The sequence below is a fragment of the Vipera ursinii genome, assembly GCF_947247035.1.
Source record: "Vipera ursinii genome assembly, chromosome: 4".
Lineage (NCBI taxonomy): Eukaryota > Metazoa > Chordata > Lepidosauria > Squamata > Viperidae > Vipera > Vipera ursinii.
This window is the reverse complement of record NC_139514.1, coordinates 22531325-22552809: the sequence shown is the minus strand read 5'-3', so window position 1 is coordinate 22552809 and position 21485 is coordinate 22531325. Positions and strand designations below refer to the sequence as shown.

Sequence of the window (21485 nt, the reverse complement as noted above, 5' to 3'; positions counted from 1 at the left end):
CCTGAAGATATCTCTGCCCTCTGAGAGGAACACACTCCCAAGTCAGTGTCTATTGAATTGCAGCTTTAGTTGAAAGGCATCTCTGTGTGTGTGTGTGTGTGTGTCTGACAAATGCACAGTCTCATAAAATTTAATTGAAGGGGAAGTGATGGTTTTTTTCTCCACGTTCTCCCCCAGTTTGCAAGGTTGCAACCACTGACCCGCTTTATTTTCAGAGAAGGCCTCTGTGAGTTCAGGCACGGCTGGAAAGGAAGATTTATGCTTGAGGTTTTGCTTTGCAACGTGTTGGCTTCCCGTTGTGTTTTTAATTTGAAGAATTTTAAAACATTAAAGATCAGCCAGGTAGCCTGGTGGGTGTAGGGGCCACCCAGGAAATATAACGGCTTCAACATTATCCAGTGCAAGAGAAATCTCTCCTTTCTCCTCCCACTTCCCCAATACCGGCAGTGGCTAAATATGCATCACGTGGAGGAATCATTTAATTAACCAGCTTTGTAAGCCTTGAAAATAATCTTTCTTTTGAAACAAAAAAACAAAACACCCCTCCCCAGATTGGATTAAAATGGGAGGAGGGGAGAGAAACAAAGTAGAGGCAAATGGGAAGGGCCATGGCTCTTGTTCCTCTTCCTCTCCAACCTGGTACGTTGGACCAGTTGCGTCGGACTACAATTCCCATGAGCTCATGGGAGTTGTAGTCCAACGTATAAGCCTTCTTCCTTACGGTCGCCCCTCCCGGGGACCCTTGCAGAGTCGCTCGAGAGGCGCGAGGGCTCCGCCAGGGGGCGCTCTCGCCCTCGAAGGGCTGTCCGCGACTTTCCGCCCTTCACCGCGTCTCCGGGGGCCGACGGGGGGAGGCGGCGGGGCTGGCGGGGAGCAGCAGCTTGGCGACGGGGGTCTCGTCTTCTTGCCCTTCCTCCTTCCCGGGCAATTCCCCCGAGGACACGGCGGAGTCCTGCTCAGGCTCCTGGTGGTCCCCGACGCCCCCCGCGCCTCGCTTCTTATCCTCCTCCTTCTTCCATTTCATCCTCCGGTTCTGGAACCAGATCTTGATATGCCTCTCGGTCAAGTTCAGCATGACGGCCAGCTCCACCCGGCGCGGCCTGGAGATGTACTTGTTGAAGAGGAACTCCTTCTCCAGCTCCAGCAGCTGCGCCCTGGTGTAGGCTGTCCGGGTCCTCTTGTTCTCCTCGGGTTCCACCACGTAGGAGCCACCTAAGGAAGAGCCGAGAGTCAGACACCGCCCGGATTGCGAGAGCGCGGCATGCATCTTAAGGACTAGAAACTTAGCTGCTGTTTGTTTGTAATCGTTTGGGAAGAAAAGAACGCACTCGCTCACACGAGGAGCGCTCTATAGTCAGAAAGAGGAGCTGTCTACCGACTGATTAAGCGTAGCTCTGTGCGCCACATAAATAACCTCGATTGATCATGAAAAACTAACTAGGGTCAGTATGTGGATAGCATACCACCAGGAAAACCTAAGCGGCAGAATAGACTGGGAAACCGGGGGCGGGGGGGGGGAACCCGCTTTTGTCATGTTGCCAAGAAAACTGTATAGCTGCATTAATTCATGGAGACATCAGGAGCTAAACTAGACTTAAGAAGAGATTTAGCCTTTGGGAGAACAGAACTGAATCTGTCAGGCAATCTGTTGCAATTAGATTTTATTTATATCATAAGGAGGTGACTTGCTCCCTGAATAAAAATTCCTTCTTGCTGGATAAAAGTAAGATCCACTCCCAATTACTCAAGAGAAAATACCCTGGTATTTGGGGCAGCTGCTCCAATTAAAACTCTATCTATTTGTGAGAAAACGAATAGAGGGGGAAATAGTTAAAATGCACCCTCACCCTTCAAAAATGGAATTCTCTGAGTTAGTTGCTCCTTTCAATCAGGAAGATACAAGATACCATGCATTCCCCTCTTGCAAAGAAATGTGGAATTAGGGAGGGCTTCCCTGTGTCAGCATCCATCTCCCTTCCCACCCCACCTTTCCAATTTCAGAGGTTTTTTTTTCTGAGAGTGCGAAAGATACACTGGTGCTGGTAACAGGTTCTTTACTAAATATTTCCTATCTTGGATATCTATGGTTGACTTTCATCCTGAACTTTTATGCTTTGAAGTGTTCTTGGTCTGAATAGTTTCTGCTGGCCTCTTTACCCTGGAAACCCCTCTTCCTCCTTCTCTTCCTCCTCCTCCTCCTTCTCCAATTCCCCTCCTGCTTTTCTCCTTCTCCTCTTTTCCTTCCATCTCCCACTCATCCACCTTCTCTTCACACCTATTATTCCATCCTCTTCTCCTGCCCTGTCCATTCCGTAGAATTCTCACCACCTCAATTCCTTACACCAAACTCCGTTATAGCCAAAGATTTCAAAATATTTCTCAAGTAGGATTTCTTGGAGAGCCTTCCCGTTCAAGTAAAGTAGCAAAGGATTCTTCCTATTTCAAGTCTTCCCTTGTTCTCCATTTGAGAAGATTAATGGCATTTAGTCTCTAGGCATGTGAAATGGGTGCATTGCTATAAACCTGGACAATCTGCATTTGCCTGGTCTCCTGGGTTAATTAATGAAGAAACACAACAAGGATGGGAGGCAGTGAGGTGGTGCCTGCCTTATGCCCAGGGTTTAAACAGTATGACATTTTTTTCCCCCTATACAGTTCAATTCAAGTTCATTTCTAATTCAATCTAATTCAAGTTCGTTTCTCTCGGAGACTGCCTGGACCGGCAAGTTTTCCCGGCAAGATTTTTCAGAAGTCGAAAATCATCTTCCCAGGACTGAGAGAGACTGACTGGCCCAAGGTTACTCAATTGGCTTTGTGCCTATGGTGGAACTAGAACTCACGGTCTCCAGGTTTTCAGCTGATGTCTTTAGCTGGCTCTCATACATGTTGTTAAAATATGAGGAAAGTGTGTGTTCCTCTTCAAAGAGACAAATTATGTAGCTGCAGTGAAACACTAGACTAGAGGACATGCTGAGATTCATTCGCCCAGAGCTCAGGTTTCTCACGACTCATTACCTTATTTGCTGATCGGAGGCAGCCTACGAAACATTTTTTTTATAAAACATTTGTTGTCCTTTCTTATTACATCTGAGATAAAAACACGTGCTTCACGTTCTCCTTTGGATGCAGTTTTGCCATTATGCTTAACCTTGGTTTGGAGACCCCATTCATATAACCACCTCAGTGACAAACCAGGATTACAGTAGTTTGTAACAGCTAGTAGCCTTCATACAGTCTTGTGGAAAACGAAACCACCTGTTAACTGTATTTCAGGCTGTCTGCATCTGGTTTCACCTCAATTGAATAGGACAGGGGTAGGCAACCTTGGCTCTTTTATGGCTCGTGGACTTCAATTCCCAGAATTCCTGAGCCAGCACGGCTGGCTCAGGAATTCTGGGAGTTGAAGTCCACGAGCCATAAGAGAGCCAAGGTTGCCTACCCCTGGAATAGGAGTAAGCAAAACGAATACAGAGTAAAAGAAACTTCCCTAAACGGAGTAAGATGGGGGAGAGGATATTTATTTTAAGAACACAAGGACTTAACATCCGGGAAAATCTGCATAGCATTTCTTAGTACGAAGCCAAATGGAACCATAATTATAATTAAAATCGCATTGTGCCATTCAATGAAATCCTTTTGTAACTAAAACCATTTTTTCCCAATTTCGCTCCTTGTTTTAACATTTAAAGCCTCTTTCTCCTGAGCTTTTTGGTTTCTAATCAAATCACCTCTTTCTCTCTGCCTTTCTCTTCAAACAAGGTGCACCGTTATTCAATATCCGCCCCCCACCCCCGGTTGTATTAGGACAGTTACATAACTTTCCAGTTTGGGACGCGTATATTTGAATGGATTCGACAAGCGGAGCATCTAAGAATCTTATTCGTGCCCTGGAGGCCATCAGATTTTTTTCTAGCAAAAAGTTTCAGGGTCTTGAACAGCGCGCACTTTCGCTTTGCGGTTATAAGGCGGAGGGGCGCATATCCTAACAAACTGTAGTTGGTTGGTTGGTTGGTTGGCTTTGTAACAACAGATTACAGTACCGCGGAGGCAAAAAAAAAAAATACTTGCCCCCCAGAACAACCCATCGAGGGGCGTCCACATCTGGGCTCTTTTCGCGCCTATTTTTCCCTTTATTTATTTATTTATTTATTTATTTATTTCCTTTGAGGTTTTTCTACCAGACCAAGTCCTACAAACGAAGGGCAAAGTGAACTTAGAAGTTCTCCTGTCCGCCACGCACCTTTTTACCTTCGTCTTTCCCGGAGCAATTCCTGCTCAATTCAATGGGACTTACACCATAGCGTAGGGCGACAGCCTTCGGCTTCAGCCTCTTCAAACTGCGTGGACAGTGCCGCGGCCATCGTCAACCAACCGAGTTAACCAAAATAGATTTTATTTATCGCAACGACTAGATTTCCTCCTGTATCGCCCCCAACATTCTCCAGCGTTTAAACCAGGGGTCGGCAACCTCGGCTCTTTTATGACTCGTGGACTTCAACTCCCAGAATTCCTGCTGGCTCAGGAATTCTGGGAGTTGAAGTCCACGAGTCATAAAAGAGCCGAGGTTGCCGACCCCTGGTTTAAACGATGCCCAATAAACAGGCGGGCAAGCGAACGAAAAAGGGCCGGCGAACCTGACTCTCATCCTTAGCGCGAATCAAGGAAGACCGGTTGGTCCTATTGAGTGGAAGGAAGCGGGTCGCGGAGGAGGCCTTCTCGGTTGTGGCCCCGCACTTTGGAGTAGCCTGGCCCCTTCCCAGGTACCGCTTCCAAACGCAGCGCAGGCCCTGCTTGAAGCGATCCCGCCAAAGAGGGAGGCGGTTGGTTGTTGTTTTTTCTCATTGGGCGACCACAACGATGTGAGTGAACGGGCTGTATAATAGGTACAGATAACGTGCGGCTTAAGTTTAATTCAACCGCTCGGAATCGTAGGAGACGTGGCCATATAAGGATGAATAAACAAATCGCTGTTCCTCAGAAAGTTGTGGTTGGTTGCTTTCAGGCTTTTTCTCAAACGCGACTAGTAACTTGAATTTCTTCACGCTATTTCTCCAGTTCGACTAGCAACTCGAAACAGTTGCAGTTATTCTGGCCCTGACCGCTTGATGCTGTTATGAATTCACAAGCTAGCCTACGTTTTAAAGTTTTCTATCCCGTTGGTAAAAATTAAACACTTGTCGGTTTGAATTTAAATTTTTAAAAAGTGTTCAATTTTTTTAAAAAAAAATACGCCATACGCTGACCAAAATAATGTGGAAGACAACCATGTGCCAATAATTCAACATTATATATATAAATATATTTTTCAGTCAACAATTTTCAAGGAAATATCTATTGATAATTCATAGGTTTCACAAATTTTTGAATATTAGCTGGGATATTTCTGCTGGAACAAGCTTATAGTATAGAAACAAAGCTTATTCACAAAATTAGAGGTCCAACATATTTTCTTTTAAAACATTATCCTACCGTAGGGCTCTCATTTACATAAGTGAATTCAAGAGTAGGAAGTTTTAGAAAACATTTTCTTATAAAGATGTTAAAATCGTCCCAATACATGATATAGTCTAGTGCAAGAAAAAGGCACATATTCTTCCATCATCAAATTAAATATGAACTGATTGTCAACTTAGCGTTGGACGTATAATTGAGGCAGAAAGATTAGCAGAACTTGAGGAAGTAAATTGATGGACAAATTATTGGTCATAAAACAGTAAGATTGTGCACCAAAACATTGGGGTTTGCTTTTTTACTAAATTTCTACCCCATCTTTCATTCGGAAACTTGGGGAGGCTTACTTTACAAAGAGTTCTCTCCTATTTTCACCCACATCAATCACACTACAAAGGAGTTTGGATTGAAAGAATAGGATTGACCAAAGTGATCCCACAAATTTCTGTTCTCCAATATAAAGGAAACTCCAGGTCTTTCACCCACATTGTCTCTCCCTGAGATGAATTAACCTCTCAAAAAAGCAGAGTGGAATGTTTTTAAGTGCAAATTAGTGGATGGTTAGTTACTGGAATGATCATGCATTTGTGGCAATGGAAAATACAACCCCTCATTTATAATTTACTGCTTCCTATTGGAAATACTGATAGAAATGCACTGTAACTTTGATTAATATGGAGAGATAAAACACGCTGCCCCTTATGTGCTTGTCCAGATCCACCACCTTTAAAACCGCATGAAGCATTTGATTTGGATAGGACAGGAATTCTACTTCATTCATTACATGACAAAATTCCTCTGCTACCTGGAAAATGATCCAGCACCAAGCTAGCCTGACCTTGCTGGACTAAATTGGTGCCAACTTTTTAAATATAATATCTTGATTAAATTTCAGAGTCAAACATTAAAATACAAACTAACGTAGAAGGAAAAAGAGAAGGGAAATAAAAAAGAAAGTGACAAAAATATAGAGCAAGCATATTGTGTACGCTGACTTAGGTTAGATTCTGCATGGAAAACACTTCATTAATAGTCTGAGATTCTGTGCCCGACCAATACTGGGTGGTAAATTGGAAGTGATTTTAAAAATCGCTTTTTGCTTTTTGCAAAACGTAATTGAACAGACTGACCTTTGTAATTGCTTAAAATCCTGCTAATAAGGGTTTATTTGCCAAATTTGCAGCGGCTCCCTCGCCTGCTTTTCTTTATATTTTAGTTTATTTCAGTAATTCTTTTGCTTCATCTTGCTCCTGTCTAGTCTTCTGAGACTAGTCTGTCATTTTTACTTCCTAGGACTGACTTTCAGAATCTGGTGTCCTTCAGATATTTTGCAGCAGAACTCCCATTAGTCCATAAGGCAACAGACTCAGGAAGAATGGTCAATGTGGCTGTAAATACCTGAAAAGCAGGCAGCTGGGAAAGACTCTCCTTCCAGTGGCATTGATGTTTATCCACCTTTGCTGACAGACCCTTTGCCACCACAGTTCAGTAGCAGATTTTGCTTAGGCAAATACAGTAGGTTTCTCACGCAATATTGCAGCACTAGCAAACTAATTATCTAACATGTTGGAAGGAAAGAAATCCCTATGAATTCAGAAAGTAGTTAATTAAAGCTGAAGTCCTAGATACAGTTTCCTTTGAGTAAGCCTCTGAAACAGGCAATCTTTTCTGTAAATGGGATTCAAGAATGAACAGGATTTATTAAAGCTTCAACCCTTAATTGAATGCTGTCTGGGCATTTCTGAGAATGGCAGTCCACACGTCTTAAAGCTGCCAAGTTCGGGGAAAAACACTGCTCTACATTAATTCTCATCTTGGGAAGCACGGATGATATCTTTTCTTGTAAACTTCACTGATTAGCTAATAATGCAAGTCACATTTCCCGGGAATGTTCATTTGTAAATGTCAGCATTGGTTTTATTGAAGCTCCCATACCTGCCTGTTTTCAGTTTGCAACTTTTTATTGCAGTTTAATGAAAGCTTCAATACAATAGTTTTAACTATTGTAAATATTCTCAAGTAATGGTGATGCATGCACACATGCACATATACCAATAAACATATTATTAAGAGGATTTAGTCACCAGTAATGCATCCTGTACAGCACATAGATTTTGGCTTTAAAAAGATATACCGATTCTTTGCATGAATTGTTAATTGACTGTTTCAATCCCCCCCACAAAAAAAACAACAACCCAGGGAGGAACATTTATTTATTTAAGAGTTGGCCTGGATTGCACCATACATTTTGGATCTTGTAGGTGGTCACTCACACCCTGAACACCTCACAATTGGATGGCTGCAATGCACTCTACACGGGACTGCCCTTGAAGACTATCTGGAAGCTATGGCTGACATAATGTAGTGAATAAGCAATAATGGGTACTTTTCGTCATGCCCATGGTCACTACTGCCATTTGGCTTCTGGACGCAATTCAAGGTGCTGATCATTACCTTTAAAATTCTTCATGTCATGCAACCCAGTTATCTGCCTTTAGTACTACCTGTATGGGTACCTAGGCAGAGTGGGTGCACTTCTGCTCTCTTCTATTAAATACTGCAATCTAGGAAGCCGTGCCTTCTCACTGTGTGTGTCTCAGTCCTCTGGACCACTTTCCCTCCAGATGGTGCCCTTTTTCTAGGATTCTGAAAAACCCTTAAATCCTGACTTTGGTCTCAGAGCTGGGGTTATGTGTTGGAGGGATGTGTGTGTGCCTGCACACAGGTGCATGATGCTTTTTTTGCTTTTTGTTATTGTTTTTATTTTTAGTTATTAATTATTATATTTAATCCAGCTTTTGTTTCATTTTCTTTATGTTTACAGCTATTTAAATTAGCAATATATTTTGTAAGCCACACGCGTCTGTTGGAGTGAGCAACTGTATCAGATCTAAATGATTGTTTTAATTGTTTTGTTTTCAGGTTCATGAAATCAGAAGCTAACCTGTGAAAGAAATACCCAGAACAATTTAAAACATACCACCCTGTGTTTGCCTAGTTCACATGAAAATGCTTTTGAAATTCTTTCAAAATTTAAGACTAATTAGTTTTTATATCCTTTTGTCCTACATTAGCTATATGTAGATACTCCAAAGATATCTGAGTATTTAGCCAATATCTCATGGCTAACATTTTTAGAAGGGAAACAAACAATTTTGGTCTAAAAGCAGATATAATCACTTTAATTTTGCTTCTTTCAGAATAAACCTGAAATGACTTTGGAATCCCCCATTATACCGTTGTGTGTTGGAAAAATAAAGACGGAGGAAATTAAAAACTCATTTATTATATGGATGTAGCTTGGAATCTGGTTGAGCAAAACTTGAGCCTAGCCCTAGGAGCTCATTTAATGAAGTTACTTAAATCATGGCCCTTAGACAGAAGGACGGGAAATATAAAAGCATGCATTTCTCTCAAATCAGTTATCACACTCCCCCACCCCCTGCAAGTAATTAGATTTTAAAGTGTTGTTGTTGTTTAAAACCATTAAATTATTTGACTCTTGGTGACTTTATAGGCAAATGTTCTCCAGGCTACCCTGTTAAGCACAGCTTCTTTCAATTGTTTTATGTTCAACTTTGCATCAGATTTGACATTATCAGGTCAGCGAGTTCTTTACTAGCCCCTTCCTCTGTATCCACTAACCATTCTTAGCACCATTGCCTTCTCCATTCGAAGGCATCGCATGGCCAACGTAGTCTTATTTATGTAGATTTTAAAATATAGTGGCTAAAATGAGGTGATTAAAGCACAGTTGGCAGACTGCACGTATTAGGCACCATCCAGCGGAAAATAATCCAGCTCAGGTTCAATGAAATGAAGCTAGCAAGAATGCTCTGATTCGGCTCTCATTCCTTTCAATGGGGTTTGTCCCCAGCAATGTTTTAAACTTTGGTTGTCTTTAATAAGTTGTTTTAGAATAAAACTCAAGTATAAACCTTCATCCACACCCATGCAAAATTGAATACACTTGAGAGAGGGGGGCAAATTATTTCTGAATAAGGCAAATGAAAATGTCTCACAGATTTTGAGGGGAAACATTGCCAGAAAAATGTTCCAGTGGGGGAAAAGGAGATTTGACGAAGCCAAAGGGGAAATATAAAACAAATACATCCCAGAGAGAAACTGCCCCACCACACAGAATCATGAACGTTCAACTCAGGCGGAAAACTTCGAGAGGGACCCAAATAGCCCAAATGGGCATTCATTTGTTCCGCAGTTTTGAAGGATCTAAAAACTTTTCTTTCAGGAGGAAAAATTAGTGTTGGTTAAATTTCAATGGTACTGGCTTCAGGCACTGGAAAATGCACACACTTCTCTGATTCTAAACCATCTTACTCTCTTATTTTAATTTTTTCTACATTTTTCTTCCTTGCTACTGCAGATCAAGCTATCTTTCTAGCCTACTTATAAATAAAGATCCATTGAAATCAGTAGGACGCAGTCTTGGAAGGGCAGGGCACTGCAGTCAGAGACTCAGTGGGATTTTTTTACAATGGGACTTACTTGTGTGTAGCTATACCTAGTTGCAAACTACCACTGTTCAAAAAGAAATTATATTAATTATCTTTTGAAATTACAGATTACATTCTTACTAGGAATTTATTTCTGGTTAACCACCCTTAATACGTTATCTCTTACAGTAAATCCAACTATGTAGGGAATTTAACGCATCTCACAAAATCCTTTTCAGTCCACAAAAGTTTTTTTTAAAAAAAAGTTACGTTATGTATAGTTCATTGCATTTCAGCTTATGTATTTAAAACTAACATCACTGTTCATATAAAACACATGTTATACGACTTAAAACTATATAAACAGGCCCACATACATACACACTTAAATTTAGTCCTCTATTTGTTATTTTCCAGTATTTTTGCTTTTTGAGGAAACAACATTTTCCCCCACCCCCACCCCTCACTGAGACCTTATGCACTGGAGACAAATTCCTTGTGTGTCCAATCACACTTGGCCAATAAAGAACCTATCCTATCCTATCCTATCCTATCCTATCCTATCCTATCCTATCCTATCCTATCCTACCCTACCCTACCCTACCCTACCCTACCCTACCCTACCCTACCCTACCCTACCCTACTCTACTCTACTCTACTCTACTCTACTCTACTCTACTCTACTCTACTCTACTCTACTCTACTCTATCCTATTCTTTCCATTTGGGTTCCTAACTGAACAGGCCACAGACGAGAGTAAATCTACCGGAACGGTTTCTCCCAGCCAAGAAAACGTAGGCACCCCTCCCCTCCCGCCCCTATTTCTCCTATCTGTTCTTACAAAGCCCTTAATGCAATATTTGCCCAAAGGCGTGACCCGCTGAGCGCAGGACGCGATAACATTGTGCTGCCGGAGACCGATCCGCTCTTCCCCCAACTGCCCTTCCTGGCGTTTGGCTGAGTCTCCCCGGATCGGAAAGGCCAGGCAGTAACTCCGCCGGCTCCCCCGGGAGGCGAGGCCCTGGCAGCCCAAACAGCCCCGAGGTCTTGCTCGCGCTGTACTCGGGGCCAACGCTCATTCCGGGTCAGGCCGGTTCTGCCGGCCAGCTGTGGCTGTCGGCCGCCTTTGAAGAGTCAGGTTCCCACCGGAGAACTGCAAGGGGACGGTGTAAGAAAGGGCGCCGCTCGCTTCTAGCGCCGAGGGAAGAGAAAAGACTTGGCCCTCTGATTCCCCCAAGGCGATTTCCAGATGTTGACGCTCCTGGCCTCTGGCTCTTGAGTCCAAAAGAAGCTGAGCGGTTTATTTGGAGGACAGTCACACTGGAAAGGAGGGACTGAGGTCCACGCAAGCTTGCGAGGCTTTGCGATGGGTGCGACAACCGCCTTTCCGGTGCCACAAATGTTGCTGAAGACAAAAAGTATCCTCCTGGCCGTCTCTGCTGGGGCTTCTCGGATGGACCCAAGCGCGCGGCGGTTTTGCTTTGGATTATCTGTCCGGAAATGGTTGGGATTTCCCGGTGGATCCCAGGAGGCCTTCTTAAAAGCAACCGACCCCGCGTAACGGCACATTTCCCACGGTACTTTTCGCTCAGCTTTAAATAAACTGCGATCCCAATGAATTATTAGGAAGGAGAAGCCTTGGAGGACATAATGGGATTAATTGCAAAAAGTGTGTTGTTTTGTTTCATTTTAAGGACGTTTCTTCCACGAATGCAAGTTTAAAAAATTTCAGGTCAATTCCACTTTCAGAACTTTTATGAAAAACCCCAAAACTCCAAGCTGTCAGCTTCTTAAAATAAATCCAGGGATTTCCACTGGGTATATATGGGTCCATTCCGAGATGGATGTGTTGGAGGATAACATGCCAAGGCCTTGACAGAACTTCTGATCCTACCAGTGCTGATCCTAATCCAATTCTGGTTAAATAGACATAAACAATTGATGCTTCGGTAGGCATAAGCATCTTTATTAGCCTCCAAACTGCTCAGTCCAAAGAAGAAGACTGGCATCTGTGTTCAAAGAAGGGCCAGTGAGAGCTTCTCGATCTTGTCCTTTTCTAAAATCTTACCAAAGTATGCAATGTGTGTTTGCACATGACAGTTTATGGATCCTGTTCTCTTCGAACCTTCTTTTATTATTTCTCACTGAATGCAGACACGTGTGCTAGAAGTTGAGACAGGTCATTGTAATTTTCATGCAAATAAATTTGGAATCAGCAGGCAAAGTTTTTTTTTCTAAACATAGATGCACAGACCGTCTTCTCTGTTTGCTATAGTTCTACAACTATATTGCAGCAGGATTCAATGGTAAATTGGTGCCTGCAGCTTCACCACTTTGCACTACAATGAATTTGGTATAAACGGGGGTCTTTATTCTTTAACACAAAACAAGGGAAATGCACCAGATTTACAATCCAGACTCTTCTGTCAACAGTGCAAACTTTTAATATTTGCAATGTCAGATCCATGGTATTTAAGAGGGTTATTCCTTGGCAAACATGTTAAGGACTCTTAATCAGCTTGCCCGATTTCTGTGTCAGTCTTCACAAAATCCAGGCGCAACCTTCATTAGTTTCAGGTAAAATCAATACAGAGTCTTTCTCCAAAGCAACCTTCATGGTTTTGGTCATAACGGCAGCCCTGAGAAGATCTTGGCTTGGAGCGGCAGCTCAGTCTGATCTTCTGCAGAGGTAAGGAATGGAATTCTTCTAAGCTCTCTTCCCCTAGCTGGAGCAAGACTCAATTCTGCTTTTTAGTAGGTTGCAATCCAAAGGCAGCCGGGGAAACGGCCTTGCCAGCCAGCCTTCCTATTTGTCCCTCATTTCTGATGCAAAAGTGGATCCCTCGGCATTGTCCTTTTTCCTGGACAGGTAGCAAATTTGATTCACATTTTCGGACAGCAAAAACTACACGAGAAAACCTCATTATTTTGTTTCCCCCACCCTCCCTGTGTTTTTATCAGCACAATCAATGAAAGCAAATTCCTTGGAGTCATTGACAGCTAAAATCCATTCTGATTGTTGGAATTGAATACACTGATTCACTGGTGTGTTTTTTTAAAAAAAAAAAACTACAAACCATTCCATGATTTCGTTGTTTTAAAATCAAAATATAGCGTCATGAATATCACACCCAACACTCTTAAAGACAGAGGTTAAAACTGAATTTCCCCACGCTGAAAAATTTAATATTTCCAAGTCTATGTAATTAACGTGCAATCCTTTCAAAAAGGTACAGTACTTCAAAATACAGGAGAATAACATATGGTATATTCTTATTATCCTGTTCTTTTTTTAAAAAATTAAAAAGTGTGAGCAAGTGCCCAAGTACAGAGCAAATATGTTACAGAACTACTTTAAAGTCATACCCCACAAGGAATTGTGAATAAAGAGGACTGGAGCAGGTCTCCACAAACTTCAATCAAAGACTCCTTTACAGATGCATCCCAAACAAGTGTGATACGAAAACAAATATAGACCAAGGGCAAATTTAATATATGAGCCAACTCCAGGTTTCTAATGCAAACTCAACAGTTCATTAGGAATCTCCTTCACTATGCTATTACTTACATATAATATAATATATTATAATATATTATAATATAATGTAATGTAATGTAATGTAATGTAATGTAATGTAATAATATAATATAATATAATATAATATAATATAATATAATATAATATAATATAATATAATATAATATAATATAATAATATAATCAGTTATAATCTTGCCAGACTAGTTTATTCCTTCCAAAGTCTTAATTCACGTTGCAGTAAATGAACATTCCAGACATTCACAAGATATTTTTAAAGGATTTACAAGTAAATGTGTGAACTGCACTTCCCTTCATCAGATGCCACTGAAGGTGAACTGTGGGCCCCACAAAACCTATGCCATAATAAACACGCCAGTGTGTGAAATGACAGATCTGATTCCTTATTTATTAACTGGGCTCCTATGGTGCTTTGTAGGACTAAACATAGCCACGAAAGTAAGGCTTAATGTGGTCCAGTCTTTTTCCAAAAGCCTTTATTCTGGAAAGACGTCAGGGTGGGCTGTTGGAGTTTAGGATTCCACTTATCTTAAACGTGGATACTCAAAAATAAGTGTCACTGTGTTTAATCAGGCTGATATTTCTGCAGGATTTCCTTCCTCTCTTTCTAATTGCATCAGAGAAGGGAAAGGTGCTGCCATTTTGATAAATGCCTGAATAAAACTTTTGAGGGACAAAATGGACAATAGTGGTAACAATGACAGTGAAGAGGAGGTTGGTGCACATTCTCTGCTTTCAATAGCTCCCTGCAAAATAATCAGACTGTTCTCTGTGTAAAGTATCTTCCCAGTTTCAACCAGGAAATAGAAAGCCTCATTCTGTGAAGCAGGACAGGCCGAAATTGGGGTACAACAGAGCACAGCCCCTCTGCAGGAACGATACAGCAGGCTGAGTTTACCACAATGTGAGAATTTACTAAGAATTTACTAAGGTAAACTGAACAATTTACACCAGGATGAGCGATGACACCCTTAACTCCGGAGTGGCCTGCAGAGTAGTGAATGGACGCAGAACAAAAACTCCACTATGTTTCTTGCATTAAAACTGCACTGACTGTACAATCAAAACAATTACTCCCCAGTCATGAATTTCATTGTTTCTCTTTTCATTCACACTAAAAGATACACATGTTCTTTGGGAGTACACTCAAGGTTTTCTGGGTGCAAAGGGCTGTGTGGCTTTCGAGTCGTGCACCTCTAAATGAATCCTCAAACTTCCATTTAGTCTAGAGACTAAGGCTGCTTAACATGGCACTGCTTTAACATTTGAAAGCATGGCAGAGTGCTTTGAAAACCACTGCAACCTTATTTATTTTCGTTTGTTGGCATTCAATGTTTTTGATTTGATAATCTCTAGAAAGTCGATCATTGATTTATTATATTTCTAAAACATTTCCCTGTTTCAATACATGCTATTTTAAGTGGCCTAGGGATAGGATTTACTTCTGAGTAAACAAAAAGATTTACTGCAGGGCAAATCACACAAAGAAAAATTACAATATTGTATTGTGTTACTTTCTATATATGATATCCTCAATGAATTTAGAGGAAGTTTCTTTTGATCATATTAGCTACGGGGCCAACCTTTTATATAAGTTGTAGCAAAACTCAGTTTTTACAAACACTTTGTCTAGGAATGATGGAAATTGTATTTCAACTCATATGAGAGTTCCAGGACCCTGGATAGGAACTCAAGTGTTCTACATTCAGGCACCATTCATTAAATTTCGGTGGCATTCTGACCTATTCACTCCTGGCTTCAGTTTGGCCAATTATCAAGAGCTCATCAGAATCTTTTCAGGTTTAACAGGCACAAGAACATACTGTCACCATGGCTGTATTTACACCTTACGCTTAAGTGACATTTACCCGTAATTTATTCAATGCATTTTCCCAGCTTTGCACATCACACTCAACTATAAACTAGTGTCTAAGACTGGCTTTGCAGAGACACTTTAACATTAAGTTAAAGCATGGCTGGATTTGTGTTTGTTTTTTTTTTAAAATGGTGATCCACCAACTGAGAAAGCCCTCTTTCTTGATTGGCCAGCTTTTTTGAACTGGGCGCTCTCGGGATATGCTGGACTACAATCCTGTTTTTTCTCCTCAACCAGCAGCCCAGGCGCTGACTGAGGATGATGAAAATTGTAGTCCAAGCTATCCGAAGGAGCCTCCGGGTTGGAGATGGCTAAGGGCTGGTCCCCGCAAAAGGCAAGGGAGAGGGACGGAGGAGAGGCGTTCTTCTTCGGCCCTCGGCAGAAAGAAGAGGAAGGCGCCTTACCCGTGCCAGCCCACTGTCCCTTCCACGCGTGAGACTTGGTCGACTTCATCCAAGGGAAGGGCAGCGGCGCTCTGGGCTGCTCCAGCACCCCGGCCTCGGTCCCTTCTCCGAAGGGAAGGGTCTCCTGCGGCGGTAGAGAGAGCTGAGCGGGATGGTGGGGGGGAAGGGGGTGGAGATGCGGAATGCCCGGTTCCTCTGAGAGGGGCGGCACTTCGTAGGGGGAAATGTCCGGCGGGCTGCCTTGATCCAAGCCCCCCAAAAGACTGGCGTAAGGAGACGGCTGCTGCTGCTGCTGCGGCTGCTGCGGCTGCTGCCGGCCCATGTACAGGCAGGCGGGAGGGCTGGAGTTGTAATCCGGGAGCTGCGATCTCTGGAAGGCGCAGGGCTCCTTGTAGAGCGAGTGGCTGGCACCGCTGCCGGAGGCGTAGTACTGCTCTTCGGCGTTCATGGCGAGCGGGGCCCCGCGAGAAGCTTCCCAGGGCTCGGGCGAGGGGCGCACCTTTGACAGGCTGCTTCACCTGCCCGAGCAGCGGATGGAGTCCCAGGTCCGGGGCATCCCGAGGGGCTTTCCGATTGGTTCGCTGACCGTCCGCGTGAAACGGACCTGGATTTCTATTGGGCGATCCGTTCCCAATCAGAAGGGAGCGCTTCTGAGGTTTGGGACTTTGGCGTTTCTTTCGTTTTCTTCGTAACTAGAGATGGATTCTTTTCTTTTCTTTTCTTTTCTTTTCTTTTCTTTTCTTTTCTTTTCTTTTCTTTTCTTTTCTTTCTTTTCTTTTCTTTTCTTTTCTTTTCTTTTCTTTTCTTTTCTTTTCTTTTCTTTCCTTTCCTTTCCTTTCCTTTCCTTTCCTTTCCTTTCCTTTCCTTTCCTCCTCCTCCTCCTCCTCCTCCTCCTCCTCCTCCTCCTCCTCCTTCTTCTCTCTCTCTCTCTCTCTCTCTCTCTCTCTCTCTCTCTCTTTCTTTTTTTTTTTAGGGGGATCCAATGGCTCCAGAAGATGGTAGAGAACAGGAAGGCCTGGAGGAATGTTGTCCATAGGGTCGCGATGGGTCGGACACGACTTTGCAGTTAACAACAACAACAATGGCAAAGCTTCCCCCCCAACGACCCTGCAGGCGCGGCTCCAGCACCACGTGGCTCTGCTCCAGCCTCACCTGAGCTTGCTGAGCAGCAGAGGCCAGTGCAGGAACCTGGGCTCCGAGAGTTAAGGCAAGAGACCCCGTAAGCTTATAAGAAAGTTCACCACCTCTGTTCATGAGTAAATAGCATTTAACAAACAGTTGAAAAAATGCCAACTTTCTATACAGGTAATCCTCAATTTACGACCACAATGGAGCCCCAAATTTCTGTTTCTGCCAAGTGAAACATTTCGTAAGTAAATTTTGCCCCATTTTACTACCTTTCTTTCTTTTTTAAAATTTTTTTGATAAACTCTAGAAAAAAAATAATCTATAAAAAAGCGTGAAGTGTGAAAAAACCACTGTACATCACTTTTTCACTGCCTTTGTAACTTGTAACTGTCGTATTTGAGGATGACCTGTGTGCGTGTATAATTTTTATTAAAACTTTTAACCAAAAATATAAAAAAATAGCAACAGTTCATATAAAGTAAGGAAGAATAAAGAAAAAAGAAATCGAATAAAGAACACAGTGTGCAAGAGTGTGGAAACCTATTCAAAGTGTTTGATGATGATGATTTAATCTATGTCAGTAAAAGAGAGGTGTGAGAATTTAGACATTAAGCCTAAAACCTATTTTTCCTAAATCTACATACTGAATACAGATAGTCCTTGACTTACAATAGCTCATTTAGTGACTGTTCAAAGTTACAACAGCACTGAAAAAAGCGATGTATGACCTTTTTTCACATTTACAACCGTTGTTGCATCCCTATGGTCATGTGATTAACATTCAGAGGCTTGGCAAGTGACTCATATTTATGATTGTTGCAATGTCCTGGGGTCATGTGATGCCCTTTTATGACCTTCTGACAAGCAAAATTCATTGAGGAAGCCAGATTCACTTTACAACTGTGTTACCAACTTAACAATTGCAGTAATTGTGGATTGATTATATCCAGAACAAATATGGGACTAAAAAGTTTCATTTAGCATTTGAATAAGTTTTTTTCCTTTGTATATTAGTATTGCTTGTAGTCATTTCATATGAGCTAGAGTGCGATAGACTTAATAGTTTATTGTTGTTAGCATATGGTTGTTTATGATTATTTTTTTTTATACCTTGTACTTAGCTCTGGGAAGTCAGAAGGGGAAAGGGGGGGAGGGATAGGGAGGGTTAGGTAGGGGTGGGTGGAGGGAGGGGGATTGTTAAAGATAAAATGTATTGTAAAACTTTTCAATAAAAAAAACAATTGCAGTAATTCACTTAACAAATGTGGCAAGAAAGTTTTTTAAATGGGGCAAAAATTACTTAAATGTCTCACTTAGCAACAGAAATTTTGGGCTCAACTGTGGTCATAAGTTGAGGAATACACACACACACACACACACACAAATACACATGCACACTGAGGCACAGAAAAAGAGGGAGGGGGGAAAGAGAAAGAGAAAGAGAAAATAATTTTGCATGGTGTATTAACTGTGCAGTTTTAAGAAACCCAATCATTTTTGCTAAACAAGTCTCTATTCTTTTCTTACCATTGTAAAGTCTCAGAAGTGTATTATGATACAAGATTGCCTGCACTCCTGTCCATCTGAACAAAGTTCACAGATTCTAATCGCTATTATAAATGCTACTGTGCATTGCTGGAAAAAAGATCTACTGCTTTGTGTAAAAAAAAAAAAAGCTAAAACTCAATTTCCGGATAGCAACAACAAATAAAAAACCCCCAAGAAGAGGGCAGTGGGGGGGAGTTAAATTATGGAACAGGGCAGGTGGTACTGTTTCTGGCTCAATCAACAAGTGTCCAAGATTGTTGAATTTTAAACCTCAAGCCTGGGAAAAACTGTTGACCCGCGTGAATTCTATCAGCCAGAGATTAGAAAGGCCACTGGCTGCTTATCACCTTTTCACAGTTCCTGCAAGCAAGGAAGTTCAGCCTACAAACAGAACAGGAACATTTCCAAAAACCTTTCACATACACCATGCTCAGAAATAACGCTGAATTAAAGCAAGACAAAAATGGGAATCATTGCACTCAGTCAAAGCGAGTTAATTTTTTTTCCCAATATATTCCATAGCATACAAAAGAGACCCTGCTAAATACCTCTGCAAAGTAACAATCTGTCACGTAACAAAGTCATTCAAAATAGATACCGTATATACTTGAGTATAAGCCGAATTTTTCAGCCCACTTTTTGGGCTGAAAAATTCCACTTCGGCTTATACTCCAGTCAACAAAAAAACTTACCGAGGACTTGTGCGCGGCCGAGGCTTTGGAGCTTCCGGGATCGCGCGCACCTCTCCCAAGCCACCGCCGCCGGAGACCTGCCGAAGTTTGGGGAGGTTTGGGGAGGTGCGCGCGCACCTCCCCAAACCTCCCCAAACGAAGCCGGGTCTCCGTTCCTCTGCGCCCTGCCTGCCTGCTTCTTTCCACAGCGGAAAGAAGCAGGCAGGCAGGGGGCGGAGGAACGGAGACCCGGCGACGTTTGGGGAGGTTTGGGCGCCTCCCCAAATATCCCCAAACGTAGCCGGGTCTCCGTTCCTCTGCGCCCTGCCTGCCTGCTTCTTTCCACAGCGGAAAGAAGCAGGCAGGCAGGGCTCGGAGGAACAGAGACCCGGCGACGTTTGAGGAGGTTTGGGCGCCTCCCCAAATATCCCCAAACGTCGCCGGGTCTCCGTTCCTCTGCGCCCTGCCTGCCTGCTTCTTTCCACAGCGGAAAGAAGAAGGCAGGCAGGGGGCGGAGGAACGGAGACCCGGCGACGTTTGGGGAGGTTTGGGCGCCTCCCCAAATATCCCCAAACGTCGCCGGGTCTCCGTTCCTCTGCGCCTTGCCTGCCTGCTTCTTTCCACAGCGGAAAGAAGCAGGCAGGCAGGGCTCGGAGGAACGGAGACCCGGCGACGTTTGAGGAGGTTTGGGCGCCTCCCCAAATATCCCCAAACGTCGCCGGGTCTCCGTTCCTCTGCGCCCTGCCTGCCTGCTTCTTTCCACAGCGGAAAGAAGCAGGCAGGCAGGGGGCGGAGGAACGGAGACCCGGCGACGTTTGGGGAGGTTTGGGCGCCTCCCCAAATATCCCCAAACGTCGCCGGGTCTCCGTTCCTCCGCCCCCTGCCTGCCTGCTTCTTTCCGCTGCCTGGCTGCCCTACGATGTAACCCGCTTCATGATAGAGTGCGACGCCTGCAAGGACTGGTTTCATGGCAGGTAACACAAAGCGGTCATTCTTGCCTTTCCCTCCCCCCCTCGCCCGCCCGCTCGCTTTTTTTTTCCTCTCAAGCATCACTGGACTGGGCCAGGGAAATCAGAGAGAAGCTGGGCGTGTAGCGTCACGGTGACGGCTGGAAGCCTCGCCAAGCTAGAGACAGAGAGGAAGGAGGGAGGGAGGGAGGGAGGGCGCGCGCAGGCAGAGAGGGTTTGGTCAGGGTGGCGGCGGCGGCGGACACGGGGAGCTGAGGCGCCGTCCGGTAGGTAGAGGCCGTTATGGGAAGGAGGCGGGACAAGGGACGTGTGGGGGAAGTACGGGGGCCATGTAAACGGAGTACGTGCAGCACCGCGCGGGTCTGATAGAACTGGGCCGGCAACGGGTGCTTGTGAAGCGGCTGAGGGCTGGCTAGGAAGGGGGCGGCGGCGGCGGTGCTGGCGTTTTGCGGGTGGGACAAGGCTCTTGAGAGAGAACATGGTGGAGGCAGAACCGGCCCCGCCGCTCCCTGCAGGGGAGAGAAGCCGGGCAAGCGCTGCTCCAGTCCTCGCTCTTCTTCCCTCTCCCGATTTTGCCTTCCTCTCCAAGATAAGTTCGAGCGGTAGGGGAAAGTTAGAGCCCCTTTCTGAGGCCGCCCCTTACTTGGGATTGTTGGGCGAGAAGGCGACGTGGGCATGGAGGAGGAAGTAAGTCGCGCTTTACTCGTCACTGCGGGGCGGGGAGAAAAAAAGTTCTTGCCGGCCGGACTTGGATGGCGGCAGCGGCATCAGCTGGGAGCCGCAGCCCCACCTAGTCCGGCTGAGCTGAACCAGCTCAACACAAAGCGATCGGGCCTTTCCTCCCCCCCCTTTCCCTCCCCCCTCCCGCTCTAGTGAGATCCCCTTCCTATTGCTCGGGGCCTTTCGTCTCTTTGGCTCGCCAGGGCTGGAGCGGCGAGAGCGAGCGGCAGAGGAGAGATGGTGGGCTTTCCTTTCCTTTCCTTTCCTTTCCTTTCCTTTCCTTTCCTTTCCTTTCCTTTCCTTTCCTTTCCTTTCCTTTCCTTTCCTTTCCTTTCCTTCCCTTCCCTTCCCTTCCCTTCCCTTCCCTTCCCTTCCCTTCCCTTTCCTTTCCGTTAGAGAGCTACCTTCGTGATTACAATGTGGAGTGGCCGACTGAGGCTGAAAGCACATTAGGTAGCACTTGAGACATGCAGGCAAATCCTGCTAAAGGGCTTTTCCCCCCCCCCACTGGATCTGTGCTCCGCAAGCCTCTGCCGGCGGCAGGGCGCGGATCCAGCCGGCGGCAGAGGCTTTTGGAGCACGGATCCAGCCTCCGCCGGCATGCAGGCAAATCCTGGTAAAGGGCTTTTCCCCCCCCCACTGGATCTGTGCTCCGCAAGCCTCTGCCGGCGGCAGGGCGCGGATCCAGCCGGCGGCAGAGGCTTTTG

At 44.3% G+C, this 21485-nt stretch overlaps 1 protein-coding gene across 1 annotated transcript; it reads right to left on the bottom strand.

The window, feature by feature from the left end:
• Positions 1-431: 431 nt before the first annotated feature.
• PDX1 (pancreatic and duodenal homeobox 1) lies at positions 432-16594 on the bottom strand. The gene is made up of 2 exons (XM_083363076.1): positions 15744-16594; positions 432-1212 (listed from the first exon to the last, which is right to left on the bottom strand). The coding sequence occupies exons 1-2, from the start codon at positions 16189-16191 to the stop codon at positions 824-826; spliced, it is 837 nt and encodes a 278-aa protein (XP_083219202.1). The 5' UTR covers positions 16192-16594; the 3' UTR covers positions 432-823.
• Between the last annotated feature and the right edge of the window lie 4891 nt (positions 16595-21485).

Excerpts from the sequence above, each read along its gene's own strand:
- PDX1 (XM_083363076.1), bottom strand. The coding sequence starts at position 16,191 with ATGAACGCCGAAGAGCAGTACTACGCCTCCGGCAGCGGTGCCAGCCAC. Across the intron at positions 1,213-15,743 it reads GGGACAGTGGGCTGGCACGG|GTGGCTCCTACGTGGTGGAA; the intron begins GTAAGGCGCCTT and ends GCTCTTCCTTAG.